This window comes from Falco cherrug, chromosome 2 (genome assembly GCF_023634085.1).
Source record: "Falco cherrug isolate bFalChe1 chromosome 2, bFalChe1.pri, whole genome shotgun sequence".
Taxonomy (NCBI): Eukaryota; Metazoa; Chordata; class Aves; order Falconiformes; family Falconidae; genus Falco; species Falco cherrug.
In genome coordinates, this window is record NC_073698.1 from 117693543 (window position 1) to 117710318 (window position 16776).

The 16776-nt window shown below is 48.9% G+C and overlaps 1 protein-coding gene across 3 annotated transcripts; it reads right to left on the reverse strand.

The window, feature by feature from the left end:
- Positions 1–622: 622 nt before the first annotated feature.
- Positions 623–12860, reverse strand: LOC102059942 (OX-2 membrane glycoprotein-like). 3 transcript variants are annotated; one of them, XM_055701886.1, is made up of 5 exons: positions 12485–12859; positions 11350–11499; positions 9390–9725; positions 4060–4371; positions 623–3517 (listed from the first exon to the last, which is right to left on the reverse strand). In XM_055701886.1, the coding sequence occupies exons 1-5, from the start codon at positions 12492–12494 to the stop codon at positions 3186–3188; spliced, it is 1140 nt and encodes a 379-aa protein (XP_055557861.1). In that variant the 5' UTR covers positions 12495–12859; the 3' UTR covers positions 623–3185. The 3 variants fall into 3 exon arrangements, with proteins under 3 accessions (XP_055557861.1, XP_027665054.2, XP_005432843.4); XM_027809253.2 differs by having other exon boundaries at positions 623–2456; positions 3372–3517; positions 11350–12858; XM_005432786.4 differs by having other exon boundaries at positions 11350–12860.
- Positions 12861–16776: the final 3916 nt, after the last annotated feature.

Below are 16776 nucleotides of genomic sequence, written 5' to 3' on the forward strand. Positions count from 1 at the left end.
TGATCCCCTCAGTCACGTGCTCTTTTGTTCCCTGAAAGGTGCTTTCTATGGATTTCTTACTCTTTGCGCTCCAGCCAACAGGCAGCGAGTTACACACACTCTGTAGCTTACGCTCGGTGCGTAGCTACATGAAGCCAAACTCCGCAGCACCATGGTGGAGCGTTTCACGGCGTCACATGTCGTGGGTGGCTTTGCATGACACGCAGGCAAAGACATGTGCTGCTTTCAGGTGCTCTGCCTTCGGATGTCATTTGCTGTTCTCGTTGCCATCTGTCAAAGACAATCGGAAAACATTTTCCTGTCCTCCCAGCATTTTGCTTGTAAGCTGCCACACCTCCCCTTTCGCTCAGCCTCTAGTCCCTACGTCCTCGTAAGCAGAAACCTTGGAGAGCTTGTCACACTTCAACATACAGCTGAACAGTAAAAGAAATTACAATCCCACATGTGAATGGATACTTGCCTGACTCCAACCCGTGCTTTCCCTCACTCCCGGTGATCAGTTTGTAGAAAATAATAATAGGTAAGCTCTGCAACCTTCCTGGATTGATAGAGGTTTCTTGCCAACTGGTGCCTTTCTCTCTTCTCTCTGGAAGTTCTTTTCATTACCCATGCCCAGGCTCCCTGTTTCTGCAAGAGGCTAATTTCTCTTTTTTTGTTGTTGTTTTTTGTTTGGTGGTTTTTTTGGTGGTTTTTTTTGTTGGGTTTTTTTTTGTTTTTTTATACATATAAAAAGAGCCATCAGTTTAAACAGTAGTGGAAAGCATTTTTGAAACTCAGAAAGAACCACCCCTCTCCAAAACCCCCTGAAGTACAAGTGTGGCCCCTCTGAGCAGCAAGGGCTGATGCTGAGTGCCAGGGGCTGAGCCCTGCCTGCATCCTGCCCCACACTGTCCCAGGGGAAAACCTACTTCTCCCCCAGCCCCTTCCTTCACAGAAGAGGGGGAAATCAAGCTGCAATGACAGGAAAGCTTGAAGAAAACGTGGTTTCCTTCTTTGATAATTATGGGGCTCAGGGGAAAAATTCCCTATTGTGACAGTTGCAGCCAGTTCCCCTTTCCCTGCACTCACCAGCTGTGCTATTACTAAGCATTAGGGAGCCTAAAAAAGCCTTTTATGACAAGGACTGGCTTTATTAATTCTCAGCTCTCCCACTTGCTTTCATTTCAGGTTACTTGGCTTTTTGAATGCAACCTGAAGCCTGCTTCATCTGGGATGCACATTTGAAATAGAGGAGTGAGGAAAAAACAGATGACATGCACTTGCTCCAGGAAGGCAAGAGAAGAGTAAACAGCCTGCACTGGCTGTCCTCCTGCTACCCACACGACCACACCAGCTGGGTGGGCTCATTTCTGCTTCCCTAGGTCTACAAGGAAAGATTTCACAGGTGTAGGTCAGGATTCAGGGCATTACAGGAGAACTGACAGGTTATCAGCAATGAATTTTAACAATAGGTAACACTTGTTACCCTGTGGTCAGGTGTATCTGCCCATAGAGAGTGTCCACCTCCCTCATTCTTTCCAGCCTCCTGTTTCCCACTGCACTCACCTGCCACTAAACCACAACATACACAAAACCCAGCAGACAGCCTGCTGCCCCTCCAACTGCCCTTTTATTTCCCCACTGCCTCCTGCAGGCAGGTGGGATTCCTGGAGACACAAGGCAGCTGTGATGGATCAGGGAAATTAAGAAGGAGGCTGTGGAAACTGCAGTAGAAGAGGGGAGAAGGAAACATGTACCTACTCTTGGCTTTTGTGTTACTTTCTAGGAAAAGCTGATGGAAGCTGGAGTTAGCAACTTCCTCATGCCTGATGACTCCTGGCTTGAAGCCTGTTGCTCCTGGCATCTGGGTTACAAGTTCAGGCTGGCTGCGGTCTTGGCCTGATCTCTCGTGGCCTTTGGGGCACAGGTTTGACACCTGGAGCTCAGAGCAGGGTGCTAGGCTGCTCCATGGGTTTCCTGCACCCCAGCTCCTTGGCAGGGCTCCCTTGTGGCACCGTCAGCCACAACTCCCAGCCCAGCACCCCAACAAAACACTGCCCTGTTTCAGACAGTCCCTCACCCAGTTTTGAATTTGCAACATTAAAATACCAGAAAGGAATAAATATAATGTTCAAAACCCCAGAAAACACAAAACAGGGGTTTCATTATGCAGCCAGCTTGAGTATCAAATAAATACAGCTTTTTTCTATAAAAAGCAATAATATAGTGTAAATAAATAAATAAATAGATATTTTATATATAAATTGTCCTTTTCCATATATATCTTCGAGTAGGTCACAGCAGGTTTGCTTGGAAGCCCGAGGTGCTGTTGCAAGGAGTTTTTCTCTCACACGTGAAAGGCGGGCAGCTGCTCAGGTGTTCAGTGGTGTCCTGGGGCCGGGGGGCACCGCGGGAGCCTGCCCGCCCGCAGCTCTGTACTGCCCACACTTCTTGGCCTTGGTACAGGCAGGAAGGACCTAACAGGAGAGAGGTTGTTGATTTTTTTTTCCTTCTTCAAAATATGTGGATGTTTGAAGTGCAGGGGTGAAGATCCGGGCTATCCATGTTAGCAAATGGGTCCTTGCATCTTTCTGTGTGAGGGGTGACTAAAGTTTTCACTTTGCAAACCCCCCAGCAGGCTCCAGCTTGGACCTAGAGGCATGGCGCCCAGGGGAGACGTGTATCGCGTTTCCTCCCCCTGCTTCTTTTTCTCCAAAACACTCATCAAAAGTCAGGGTGCATGCTCTAGGTGTATCTTGCGAGAAGGCTGAGGTGCCTTCAGCGCTGGGCTGTGATTTTCCTGAAACAATGCCACCTCACTGGGTTTGCCCTCTCCCTGAGCTTGCGTCCTGCACCCCCTGCATCAGGATGCCCTCGGCGAACCGCCAGCAGCATCTCAGCCCCTGGCACAGCACGGCACCCTGGGCTTTCCTCCAGAGGCACGCTCTTCCTCTAAAACCCCTTTTGGTTGAGACGCGTCCTTGTAGCTGCTTCCTCCACAAGCTGCGCTGGCCATGCCAGGGGGAAGTTATTTTAGGAAGCTGCAGAAGAACAGTGCAAGGGCATGGCCACTTCTTGCACAGCTATTTTGTGCATAAATATAGGAACAGAGCAACGCTTCTCCCGCAGCGTGCCTTGCCATTGAGAAAGTGAACGTTTTCTAGCTGTCGTCAATGTTGGGCGCCTATGAACCTGGCTAATTATGTTCAGGTTTCTCCTTCCCAGCCATCTGGCTGGGGGCTAATCCCTTCGTCCTTCTCCAGCCCCGCCGCAGCCCGCGCTGGGTAGCCTGCAGCCAGCCCTGGGGTGGCAGGGCAGAGCCGGGTCCCAGTGTCGAGCCCCGTGACCGGTGGGGGCGAGCCCTGCAGCACCCCAGGGAGAGGCAGACCTACCCAGCACGGCTGGTCTGGGTTTCTCTCCGGGTCACACAGGTGCTTGAAGCAGCGGTGGAGGAGGCAGCTGAGAATGAAGAGGGAAGTCAGGGAGACCAACAGCCCCACCACAATGGCAACGGCCAGTGCCACACTGGTGTCCGGACCTGTGGGCAAAGCAACGGGTACTCAGTTTGTGCACAAAGAAAATACACCAATCCCCAACCCATTCCAGACATCCCTTCGCCAGTCACTGGGGTGAGACAGGGTGGAGAGGGGCTACTGGGAGCCCATACCAGCATGGCCACCAGTGGCACCGCCAGCAGACCTGTGCTTGGGGCCTGATTCCACAGGTAGGCATGTGGCACCCAGCTCCTCTGGGACACCCAAAGCCGGCGCGTCTTGGGGTGTGTCAGGCTGTGTGACACAGACACCCTGCGAGTCCTTGGCAGAGGCAGGGAGGCTGGGGCACATGGTGGTGTGTGGGAGACCCGATGAGCGGTAAGGCATTGTGTGCCATATCCCAGGGTGTCTTGGATGCTCCCCAGCACCTCCTCCATCTCTCCCAAGCCCAGCCTCGGCTGCTCTTTGCTCTTCCAGGTGCCTTCCCCACCTGCTCCCAACCCTCTGAGGGGTTTCCTGATCTACCCCAGGAGGTGTTTCATTGTCTCCTCCCCACTCCAGGGCAGGAGCAGAGCTACATACTGACCCTGCATCAGGCTCTCCGTGGGCAGGACCAGGGTCACGTTTAAACCAGGGTGTTGGATCATGCAGGCGATGGGGTACTCCTGGAGGATTTTGGAGTGGGCATGAGTGAAATTGCTGATGACAGTCACGGTCTGGTTGCTGAGCCTGACGTGGTATTCCCTTGGTTTCTGCTGCAGGATGCTGGGAAGGCGCCAGGTGATTTTTGGAGCTGGTTTCCCTGTTGCTGAGCAGCTCATCCTCACCACTTTCTCAGAGCCCTCAGCTTTGTCTGGACTGGATATAAGCTTCGCCTCCACTTTGGGGTCTGAGATGACTGTAAAACACAAATTGACAAAATCTGTTACTTTCTGCTCATGTTTGAGCAAAGAGCGTTTGCCATTATCTCAGAGGACAACCTTGATATCTAATCTTGCCTCCCCCTCCCCCAAAGCCCTGGCAGTGACAAATAAACATGGAAGTGTTCAGGCAGTGGTCTGGAAATGAAGAGCTTAGCAAAAACAAAGGGTAAGAGGGTAGAAGCATCCATATTTCAATTCTGTTATTAATGGCAGCGGTGTTGAGAAGTGGTGACTATGGGCAAGTAAAAAGCAACAGGTACTGAAACCGTGAAACCACATGTTGTCCTCCCTCTGAAAGGGCTGAACTGCTTCAGTGAGCCAAAATTTTTGTTCTTTTCCTTTAAATGCCTCTGCAGCATTAGCTTGATTGCTCTTTGACTTGTGGACCAAAGGACTTAATGCATCTATTTATGCAACACAGTAACAGTGAATTTGTATGTGGTTATGCCACAAGATTTCACCTGTGGAGGTTTTGTGCTTGTTCAACTTTCTTCCCTCTGGTGTTGTGTTTTGGGGGCATCATGGTATCCCTCAAAACCTTCAGTAAAGGTCATTTCTTCTGAACTCTCTCTCACCCTAGAGATTTACGGATGCTGTCACGCCTAGTCTTAGTCAGCAAGAACGATGAACTACAGGCACCATTCACGCTTACTCACTCACGTGAAGCCTTGCTTGTTGATTCCTGCTGATAAAAACCGTATTTGCAAGGAATACAGGGAGGGGAGGAGTGCAGGAGGCTGCTTTCAACCTGGGTAGAACTACAGAGGAGATCTGAAGGCGTAAGGACACATCTATCCCCTGTGGAAAATCACCTGTTTATTCCTGGGCCGTAACATCGTACCATAATTCAGGTCAGGAAGGACCTCTGGAGGTCACCTGGTCCAAGCCCCTGCTCAAAGCCGGTCTAACAGCCTCCGTTTGCTCAGGCTAAGATCTACACAGGCGCATAGCTCCGTGTGGGAGTGCGGTCCACAGGTTTCCGTGTGGCAGCTCTGCAGCCTGCCTTCTGCCTCACTGCATGTGCTGGCGGCGCAGGGGTCCAAACCACACTCTACTTCTAGGTCCTCATTTCTGAGAATATTACATTTTTAACCACTTCAGTGCGGTAGCAATTCTAGTTTAATTCAACTCTGAGTTAATACAAATGCCCTCTGATTAAAAAAGTATTCTTGCTATATTTAGTAGTATTCCGTGTGTATTTTTCTATTTACATAGCAAAAATAACAACGATCAGTGCAATATTTATGCAGAAATTAATTTTTGTCTCAACGCTACCAAACATATCACTGTCATTTAGTGATCTTACCTTTAAAAAACCAAAAATATCTGTTTATTCTTCTTAAGAAAAAATGATTCTTTTTCCTTTTGGGAGGTAAACAAAGATATGCATATGAACGAGATGTAGCAGACACCAAATGATCCTGTGAAACGGGGAAAAGGCTTGTGCCAGATGCATAATGGTGCCTACAACCTCCTGATACAATTCTAGATGCATCTCATGAGGTTGTCTGGATCCTCCAAGCCATAACTGCCAGAGGGTGGAAGGAAAACATTGTATACCATCTTCCTGTGTGCATGTGTGTGTGTTTTGGTTTGGTTTTTTTTTTTAAATGGCTAGACCTCATTTATTTACTATGGTTGTGCCTGCCTAAAAAAAAAAAAAAAAGTGGGTATTTCTCATTTTGTGCATCACCTGTAGACAGAAATTCAAACCCCACAGAACTGACGAAACCCACTAGTGTTGCTCTGAGAGCAACAAGAAAAGTGTGTAGGGGGATTTCAGCTGGAACTTCTCAAAATCTCCCATGTATGAAAATACAAGTGTCACGAACAGTTTATGTTTTGATTGATATATGAACTTCTTCTTTTGCTCACGGGATGCATAAAAATAACATCTCCACCTACAGCATTAACTTCAGATATTAGATTGCAACATTCAAAAGCAGTAAAGGAAAGCTATCACAGATGTTTCCAGAGGGGATGAGCAAAATTGCTCAGTGCCTTGGCAGGAACACATGCGCTCCTCATCTGCTCTTCTTCTGACTAAGCAGTTCTCTCTCTTCTCACGTTGGACACCAAGGAATGATTTTTGTGAAAAAAATCCTGCAGGGATGAGCTTCCCCTTAGCAAATGTCTATAACAGATGGCACAGTCAAAACCTGTAAGCGCTTGCTCTTGCAGTGAAGTCCTGCTACACTGTTCGTTAGTGTGTGCCCACCGTTGATACCTGATGCATACATTGAAATTAGCTGCTGCTCCTCCTTTCATCAAAATATTTGTTCCCAGTGAAAAAGTACCCACAAGAGATACTGTGCACAAGTACTTGCTTTAGTAGCTCTTGCAGAGCAGTGCTGCAAACGTTCCCAAATTCGAGCTGTTCCCAAGCATTGTTCCCAAGTAATCAAAAAAGGGACTTCCTAGTGAAGTACGTCAGCTTTAATTATCTCTAACGGCCTTCTGTAATCAAAGGGGGGTTTTCAGGTCACGATGAGCTTTTTATGTTTAAAAGCTTGACAGTCGTCTCAGAGACATGGATAAAAAATTTCAGGAATTACAGTGTGGCTTGTGATGGCAGAAAGCCTTTTGCAACCGTATGGCTGTTAACCAGCAATGCCGTGCCTAGGTTTCCCTGTCTGAGAAACAATGATGGCATTTCTCCGCTGTGCTCGAGACTTCCAGGTGAATGGAGCTGTCTACAGTGAAGGCAGAAGGTCTCTGAAGACAGCCCAGCAAATCCCTGGGGAATTTTGTGACCCAGCAAATCTTGCCCATTCTCAAGAGGCGCATCCCCCTGCCTCCGTACGTGCTCACTCAAGCCCCTTCCTGGGTTTCATTCTCGTCCTCTTTGGCAATGAAGGTCAGCAAAACGTTTCCAAAGCAAAACAGAGGGGGAAGGGGAGCAGGCTGTTCAAAAGAGACCCGCCAAGCACGCTTGAAGCTATTCTGTTTCAAAATGGGTTTTGCTACAGGGTAGGAAATTTCTGCTGCTTCTTGAGTTTGCTGCTTTCAGCCAGGCAGGTCTGAGATTCCTGCAGTCATACCCGTCTCTTTCATCACAGTGTTGGATCCAGTTCTTACAGGGCTTCACTTCCCCTCACCATGGCGTGACGGTGCCCATCCTGGAAGAGCCCCCCTTGTGACGGCTGGGGTAATCCGGCAGTTACCAGCCTGTAAACTCCCTGGCAGTCCCCTTGTGAGGGCAGAGATGTGGCAGCCTTTCATTTTCATCTGGTGACTCCGGCTTGCTCACCTTGCCCTGAATCCCTGAGTCTTGGGAGATTCCTGCTGGCTTCACACACCATCCTGGGGGGTCCTCTGCGCTTGTTCACACAAGTGGTTCCCATTGCTATGAGTGGGGGAATAAGGGAGTAGACTGCAGCTTTTAAGTAGCACCACAATAAATTAGCTCTGATAAAATACACCATATGTGAACCAAAATCTTCTGGCACAGTGCCGAACGCTTAGCTATTCATGGTGACCCTCCAGGACATGTTCGATAAAGCACGTTTTGGGGAGACCACAACGACCCCCCTGAGCCAGCCCCTGGCAGCAGCAGTGGGCTGACGAGAAGTGAAAATCTTCTCAGTTCATGTGTTTCCATCTGAGAAGGTTTTCTGTTGAAGTGCTCTGCTGAAGGATGAATCATAGCCACAAGGCTGGAGGATTTGGGAAATATTTCTCCCACTCCAATTAAAAAAAACAACAACCAAGCAAATCTAAGTTTGTGTTTAGATTTATATGATAAACAAGAATGGGATCCCTCTGCAAGGCATTTCCGTATTTTCCAGTGTTTACCCACTGAATGACTCAGGGCTGGGTCTCTTTAGGAACACCTTCCTCTTCGCATCTGAAATATTGAGTGAATTTCTCCTAATTTCTCTTTTCTGCTCTAGGAGCTTTCCCAAGAAAGAGGAAAAACAACTTTTGTTCCAGGATTGGTTTTCCCTCACGTTGCCCATCAGCCCCCCTCCCCTTTCCCCTGTTGCCAAGTCATCATTCCCTCATCTTTTTTTCCACGCAGAGTACTCCTGGCACGTGGATATACGTGTGGAAATCTGTGTCTGTGTCTTTGCCAGCAGAAGGTGCTAGGGATAAATAAAAAACCCCGCAGGGGTCATACCACCAGTGGCAGGTCCCAGGCACCGATATTTCCCACGTGGGACCTGATCTTTGGCCAGTGTCCCCACAGCAGAGTCACCGATGAGAAAGTCGCGAGCCAGGTGTCCTCGGGGCACGTATAACTTTCTCACAGGCAGAAAACAAGACCCTTCCTCAAAAGACAAGTAGCTTTTCTGTCTGGTTCCTTTTGAGGTCATCTGTTTCTCTCTTTCGGCCTATACTTGCCGTTTGATGATTTCACGTGGGGGTGTCAGGTATTACCGTCTTGACTCATGATTTGCTTTAACTCACTTCTTGAAGTGAGACCGACGTGCCCCAGGTATTCACGTGGCAAAGCCACAAGCTGCGCCCTGTTTCAACTTTCTGGTTTTTTCATCTCTTTTCTGAGCCCAGCCCAGCTACCGTCATTTTTACTCTAGCTCATTTTGATACTGGATACTCTGGTCACGCATATGCCTCTCTGCCTTTGGAATACTTTAGATTTTTCTTAAGACTGAAGGCAGAGTAAGAAGAAAAGTGCCTGATTTCCAGGCCTGGGAGGGGGGAGCAGCAGCGGAAGGCAGCAGAGGGGTGCAGGGGCCATGGTGGCCGGCTGGCAGCACAGCACGTGGCCAGGGAAACTTGGAGGAAGTCGTGAGTTACGCAGCAGCTTTGGGATCTCACTGCTGACTTGAAGAAGAAGAAGAAAATGAAAGAGCTGTTGAACGCTGGTTTCCCATCAGAGGTCAAAGCAGAGGGGGAGGGAGAGCCAGAAAGGAAACGGAACCACTTTTCCCGCAGCAATTTAGCAATGACCAGTGGTCAGGGAAGGATTTTTGCAGGGAAAATGACTTGGTCCCCAGACGACAGCCCATACGCAGTCATGATGCCTTACCATAAACCTTGAGACACATCCTGCCGGTAGCAGGCCCTGAGGGGAACATGTTGAAGATGCACTTGTAGCATCCTTCATCTTGGAGGGTGACTCCATGAAGAGAGATGGCCGAGGTTTGTAGCTCACTGCGGGCAAAGCTCACGTGGCCAACATAGCCCTTTGCTATCTTTTGGCCGTTCATGGTACTGTAAGTTGCTATGTTGTCTTCAGCCCCATCCACCTCCTTCTGCCAGGTCACCTGTAGCACATCTTCTTCTGTGACCGACCGGCATGCAAAAGTAACGTTTCCACCTGCCTGGACCGCCTGGACCTTTTTGTGCATCACCTGCACGGAGCCTGGGGGAGAAGCAGTTGTTGTACTCAGCGTTTCTCACCACCCTTCTGCAGCCCACCCACAGCAGAACCCCCCGCAACCCCTCGCCCTCGCTCCTGAGCAGAACAGCTCTGGAGGGTCTCTCTGCTCTTCCATCCAGGGAAAAAATTAAAACACAGCTTGAAAGAGAGTTTTGCTGGCCCTGACACCTCTCACGCAAAGAATCTCACCAGCTTGATACCTGTGCTGCAGAGCGAGCTGCCGAGACAGGTGGCTCTGGTGTCTGCAGCAGGTGATTTCTGTCTGCTAAGACTTATCTCACAGGGGCACCTATGGAGAGGTTCCCTAAATATTCAGCCGTGCCATCACCCCCACGCCGATCGGTGTATTACCGCTCTCTGAGCCCTCCTGCAGCACAGGGAGAAGCGAACCAGTAAAGCTGATAAAAATTATTACTTGTATCACTACACGTTTTGTGCCCACGGTTATCAGAGGCTGACAACAGAACAGAAAACCAGAAGGAAAAAGCAGAGTAGGGAGGACCAGAAGCAAACCACAGCTGCTCTGCCAGCTCAGGCTTGAGGCCATGCAGCTGGGAAGCAGCTGAGACCCTTCTGAAGGCTCACAGACAGAAAATTTCATAGCGCAGATGCCATGATATTAAAGGTCTCTGGGGGAAAGAAAAAAACCAATCACAATCAGTCTCCTCTTCCAATTCGCAGACACGTGTGGAAAAACTATTAAGGGAACAGGCAGGCAAAGTGGATGCTCCCAGGTGTGACGGCGCGGCTGCACAGTCCTCTCACAATAGCAATTTTCAAAGTTTATTTTTGTACTTTGGCAGAAGGGAAATACCAGCAGGGACAGTTACACACTGAAAACATGATTCAATTTACAAGCAAGGGAAATCTCTTTGCAGGCTTTAAAGAGGCATGAGGCTGTCTGCAGTGCCCAGGGACACTCGGCTAGCCCACCCGACAGAGCGCTCTGGGGTGCTGCCCCCGCCACAGCCATGGCCACGGCCAGGCTGGTCACCAAGAAGCCAGCCATGAAGCTGTGCCAGTCATTTTGCTTTTCAGAGCTCGGTAGTGCCATAAGCAGAACACAAAGCAAGCCCGCAGAAGCTAATTTGGAACAAATTCAGGCTTTTCTACATGTTCCTTAATTACAAAACCCAACGTAACACCCCCATGCTTTTAGTGCCCTGAGTACCTCTAAGCACCATGTCCAGCACTACAGATAATTCTGTCCTGATTAAGCAAATCAGTGCCATACTCTGACCCAAATCCCAGCCACAAGAGCAGATTAAATCAAACTTCAGTCACGCAGGTCATTCGGACTGTTTGGACGTTTGCCTGGCTCATGATTCGCAAACTGTAGTAAATCCATACATCTGTCTGCAGCGTGTAAATACACTGGTGGTAAATTAAGGTGATGATGCCATCAAGGCAACTGGCAGTGACACGCCTGAAGCCCCTCACTATCAAGTGCGGTGCCACAAGTCCCCTGTCACTGCTGGGCTTGCCCTGGGGGGGTGTGAGGTGGGGAGCGCAGCACCCAGCAGCGCCCAGCAGCACCCAGCAGCGCCCAGCAGCTGGCAGGGCCACCCAGGTCCCTAAGGCTGTTACAGACAAACAAGGGACTTACCTGATGCACTGGTCCAGATGCTGAAGAGGAGCAGACAAGCGACCATCATCTTAGCTGTGCGCACAGCGAGACAAGCGAGCGACTGATCCATTGAGCGCGGCTTCCCCTTTTTTATACGCTTCGCTCCTGCTCTAGGGACATTCCCCCTGCCTGCACGTACGGTAAGAGGCACCTCATAAAAACCTCCTGCCCCTCCAGCACCCAGCTGAATAATAGAAATTTCGGGAGACATGACAACAAATGTCAGAGCCAGAAACCGAAGGTTTCCCAGCCGGGCTGCTGGACGGACAGGGGTAACGGGTTACAAGGCTGGGTTTTTCACGGGTGCCTTTCCCATAAGGTTAAGCTTTTGCAAGTGCCTAAATACAAGCCCAGATTTCTAAGCTGGCTGAGCACCCGGCATCTGCAGGGGACAAAAGGAGAGGCCACCCTGGGCTCAGGGAAAGGAACTCCGGTCAATAGTCATGCTGCAATGAGTAGTACAAATGTCCCCAGAATGTAACCCAGAGGGCCCAGTTAGGGGTCTGCACCCCACGTGCAAATCCGTGCAGACCCAGGAGGTGCTGCTGCCGCTGTAATGCAACTCCATTTCCAGGTACAGAGACCAGAGCAAGCCAAGCGCCCAACCCAGGGCTTGGGTCATATGTTGCCACAGGGATAAAACACAGCCTTGGTCTCCCCTCTCCTCCGGTGAGGTTCCCCCATCTCCATGTGTCCATGCTCCTTCCCCAGCCCTGTCCCTTGGAAAGCCAGCGCTGCCACCCCACAGCTGCACCCCTTCTTCTCCACTCTCACCTGCCACCACATCAAAATAGCTCTCACAGCTGGTTTGAGTCATTGTTTTGGTGCCTTTTTTGCTCTGTCACTAGTACACCTGTGTTTCTTTCTGCTGGCTAGGATCGCACAGCCGAAACCAAGCAAACCCCCAGCCCATGGGTCGGTCACGCACCGCGCAGCAGGAGCCCCAGCCAGCCAGACCTCATTTGCTAATCAAACTTGTACTGGTGAACTTGCCTTTCGTGTTTCTGCTTTCTGATTAGGTGGCTGACAGTTCTGAAAGTTCTTACGACTCCCCATGACTATGATGGCATTGAAAAATGTTTTTGCTTTGAGTTGAATTGCTGTGCAGATTAACCTTGAATCATGCAAATACGTTGAGGCAAGCCGACGGGCCCAAGGCACAGTGCGCCAACAGAATTTCTCAGACGTGCTTCACATACACAGTGCCTTCTCTCTTCCCGAGCTGTAATTAATTATCTGAAAATAGATACATCTCAAGTATCATTATTCCTCTAAAGAAACATTTCCAATGTGGTTTTGAGTAGGTTCAATAATTTGTTCCCATCACTCTGCAAATGGCAATTGCTTCATACTACTCTCTTTTTCCTTTGAGGTAGCACATCTCATTTTCCTTTCTTTGAGTTATTTTCATGGTCGCATTTTCCTACAAGGTTTCTGGAAGGGCATTCTGGCCCCATCAAAATGAGAAATCAGTGAAAACCCATTCTTGTGGGGTTTGCTAGACCATTTGACAGCTATTAAGCAATGTAAATAGCTCTGACAGGCTCTGGACCAAGTCAGAGGGAAAACTACCAGCCTCGAAATGGAGATTCATAAGCAGATATTTAATTTCTTGTTATCAGCCTCCCAGAACTTCCCAAACTGAAAAAAAGTGTTGAAGATTTCTTGAAACTACATCTTTTTGCACCAAAGCCTCCTAGCAGGGCACGAGTGGCCTATGCAAAGATTCATTCCAGGCTTTGCTGGTGCCCTCACCTTAGCTCTGCCACAATTTTGAAACAAAAGATGAGCAGAACTTTCCCTAAGCTTACTGACGCAGTTGAAGTCCTCGTAGCTGAACTTCACCACTTAGTGACCACAAAAGGAACTGCACTTGACTTAAAAAGGAACAGCAAGCCCAGCTGATGTCTTTTTCTGCTCATAGGAGTTCTTCTTGTCAGTTTTAACCATTTTGTTTTCTGCCAGAATCACTCTAATCTTCAAAAAAAAAAAAAAAAACCCAAAAAAACACCAACCACAAAAAAACCCCAAAACAAACCTGAAAACCTGGGTGCTGTTACTGCAAACACCTTCCAATAAAGAGCAAACCTCCTCTCTCAGCAGCACCCAGGCAGAGGATAGAGATGGCTATTGCAGGTGGGGAAATGTGGTGACTTTCTTTACAGCATCCCCTACCTGGTGCTACAAGCCACGGATGCTGGCTGCTCCTTCCAGGAGCCTCTCCCCTGATGGCTCCTGATGCCACAGGGCTCCCAGGCATGCAGGCACCTCCAGCCCAGCCTTCATGTGGGGGTGTCTGCATACACATCCAACTGCTGCAGCATCTCTTTCTGACCCCCCCTTCCTCCAGGGACCAGCCAGCATCAGCAGGTGATTCATTACTTTCAACACAAGGCAGGCAGGAAGGGAGGTCTGCTCATGAACCTCGCTCCTTATTTCAGTTTTGCGAGTGCGTCTTGAAATGCATCTATTCAGGCAGTTCCTGATCTGTTCATCTTTGCACAGTGTTCTGGGTTTTTTTAGGATTACAAGGATTCCTCCTTGCTTGCCAGTCCGATCCCACGCTCTCCTGCTTCACTTGCACAGCAGCTTCATTTCTGAGAACTGCACACCATGCCTGAGCTTCAGGCGCTTTCCAAAGCCAGTGAAAACCTGGGTATAAATCTGGCAGAAGACAGTTCTGCTTGAAAAATCTGGTGAGTCACATTCTTCCTGTCTTTTCTGCTGCACTAGAATAGTCTCTCTGTTTCCCAGCAATGCAAGCATTAATTGCACAGTCACTAAATAGCAACGTTTCAACACAGCCCAAGTAACTAATGATACTGATAAATCACATAGCTGAACTTCTGAAAAAGGTTGTTGGTGGGAGCCACTCAGGCGCAATTGTCTGAGTCTATGTCTAAAACATGGTTTTAGATGTCTAAATGTCTAAAACATTGTTTTGTCAACCATCAGACTAAAACATTGGGGTTTCAACCATCCAGACCTAGGCTGCCAGCTGGGTAGCTGCCTACCTTGTCAGCAGCAGTCAGTGCCACCTCTCAAGGCATCTCCTGCAAAGAGAACATGAAACAGAAGGAGATGGTTTCATCCACTGCAGAACTGTAGTGGCTTTCAGAGGTCTATCAGTACTAGTAGTGGGTACCACTGCTGGGAAGCAGATTATGAAATACAATCGAACAGGCCTGACACTTCATGGCGTGTTCATCAATATTTCTGTGTATGGCAAAGCCCTATACATTTTGGCTGGATTTGGAGAGCTGCAGTACACTGGCATAAAGACAGCAGCTGCACCGATGATGTACGCTTCAGCCTGTGTGGCTGCATCGGGGTGGGCTGTGGCAGGAGCAGCAACCAGCAGCCAAGGGATGCTGCAGGACCAGGTGATGCTCATTTGGGCAGGGCTACAGGCAAAGCATCCCGTTTGTGCACAAGTTTTAGATCAGATGGCACAAGTGCAGTTTGCACGTGTCTGCAGCTGTTTATCCTTGGTCGCGTTTGACTTGGAGATGCTTGATCTGTTCCCAAAGGGGGCTCCTTCCCTCCACTGCCGCAGGCTGCAGTGAAGGACTGCAAACTACAACTGCTGGCACTGAAATCTGGTGCGGGATTGCCTAGCAGAGTGCCAAAGAGAAGTGTTGGAGTGGGGCTGCTTAGCTGGGACCCACCACTTGCGAGGTGTACATCTGTCTGCCAGAGCATATGGGAGCGGGAGGCAGCACGTTGTGAAACTGTCTGGTTACCCACCCGGCGCTTCTTACCTCTGTGTTTTGCTGAAATTGTTGCAGACACCTGAAATCTTATAGAGACTTTTATTTTTTTCCTTCTTTTCCAGCAATGTACTGTAATGACAATGTGTGAATCAAAACATACTTACTCCCTGAACTATCAGCCCTGCAAATTGCATTTCTGGTTCTTCTATTTTTCTTCTTCCTTGTAGCTCACAAAGAAGAAAAAGGGATAAACAAAAAAGGCAAAAAAGGAGAGAAGGAAGCAAAACCAGATTGCATGGAAAGCTTCAGTAGGAAAGGCTTTGTCATGGTTTGAAACGTTTGAGTTTTACCTCTGAGTATGTCACACCATTTCTCAGAAGAGCGTGATAGCCAGGCGTGTGGTTTCCTCTTGCTGCTAACACCCTGAGTTGATATTTCCATCAAGGGATCTTAGAGGCAGTCCACGCTGCAGCCCACTAGCCACTTTGTGGAGGCCACCAGCACCCGCACATCCTTGCCAGCCCTGGCGCCTCAGGAAGCCACGTTACTCATCCATTCCTCCCCTCTTCCTCTCCCACCCCCACTTGTCAGTGCTTGTCTAAGGGGCAGGCTTTGGGGTTGGGGTTTTTTTTGAGATGCACAATATCTGGGTGCTGCATACGCTTACAGTGTGCGAGAGACAACGAGCCTCTTTGGTCCCTGAGCTGCATTCTGTAACACAGCCGGTGCAGACAACGATTCAGCCAGAAGGAAAACCACGCCAAAATTGGCTACCCAGCGGTGCAGAGGTCCAGTGGAAGGATGGGAAACAGCATCCCAAAAATAAGGTAGGTTCAATAACATTATATATTTAATTACTAAACCAGCAGGCTGAGAGAGTGATTTCATTAGAAACAGGAACAAATGATACCTGCAATTCATCAGCCTTAAGACACCATGTAAAGCACCATGAGGAGCCTCTTGATTAAACAAAGGTAATTTAGCAAGCAAATGAAGACGAACAATATAGTTCTTAGTGGATCAAAGAGTATTGCCTCAGGATACTTTTTAGGGCTGTGACTTCATCTGTAGGCTTCCAGCAGTGAGATCCTGCTGCAGGGAGGGAGGGTGTTACAGGTGAGGAACACAAGGAGCAGCGAGGACTTGTCACGGGCTCTGAGTTTCCAGGCAGGAAAACTACACTTAGAGATTCACCTTGCTACCTCTTACTGGTTTTCACTGTGTTTCATAAAGGCAAGCTTTTATATATGCTATATAGAAATAGATTAAATTATACAGTATATTAAAGTGCTCTATAGGGGATTTATAAGTCTACTATAGCCACATGGAACAGTGCTTAGGAATAGCTTGTCTCCTAAGGAGCTGTGAAGACAGAGGATGCTCGGCAGGAGCCACCGAGGACAAGCAGGTTGCCCTCGGCGCCGTCTGTGCCGGAGATGCTCAGTGCAGGGACCCCCAGCACTGGCCAGGCTGCCCCTCTGCTGCGGCCAACAGGCTGCCATCGCTGCCCTCCCCCGGGGCAGGGTTTCCAGCAGGATTCACCGTTGTTCCATACAGTACTCCTTAATGTCACACATAGAAATTATATTAGAAATTTCACTTTTACCTGGAATTAGATTAGAAATTTCCTTGTCACCCAGATATAGTAAAGCACTTGGATATTTCTGAGTTTATCCTATCCGAGCAGGACGTG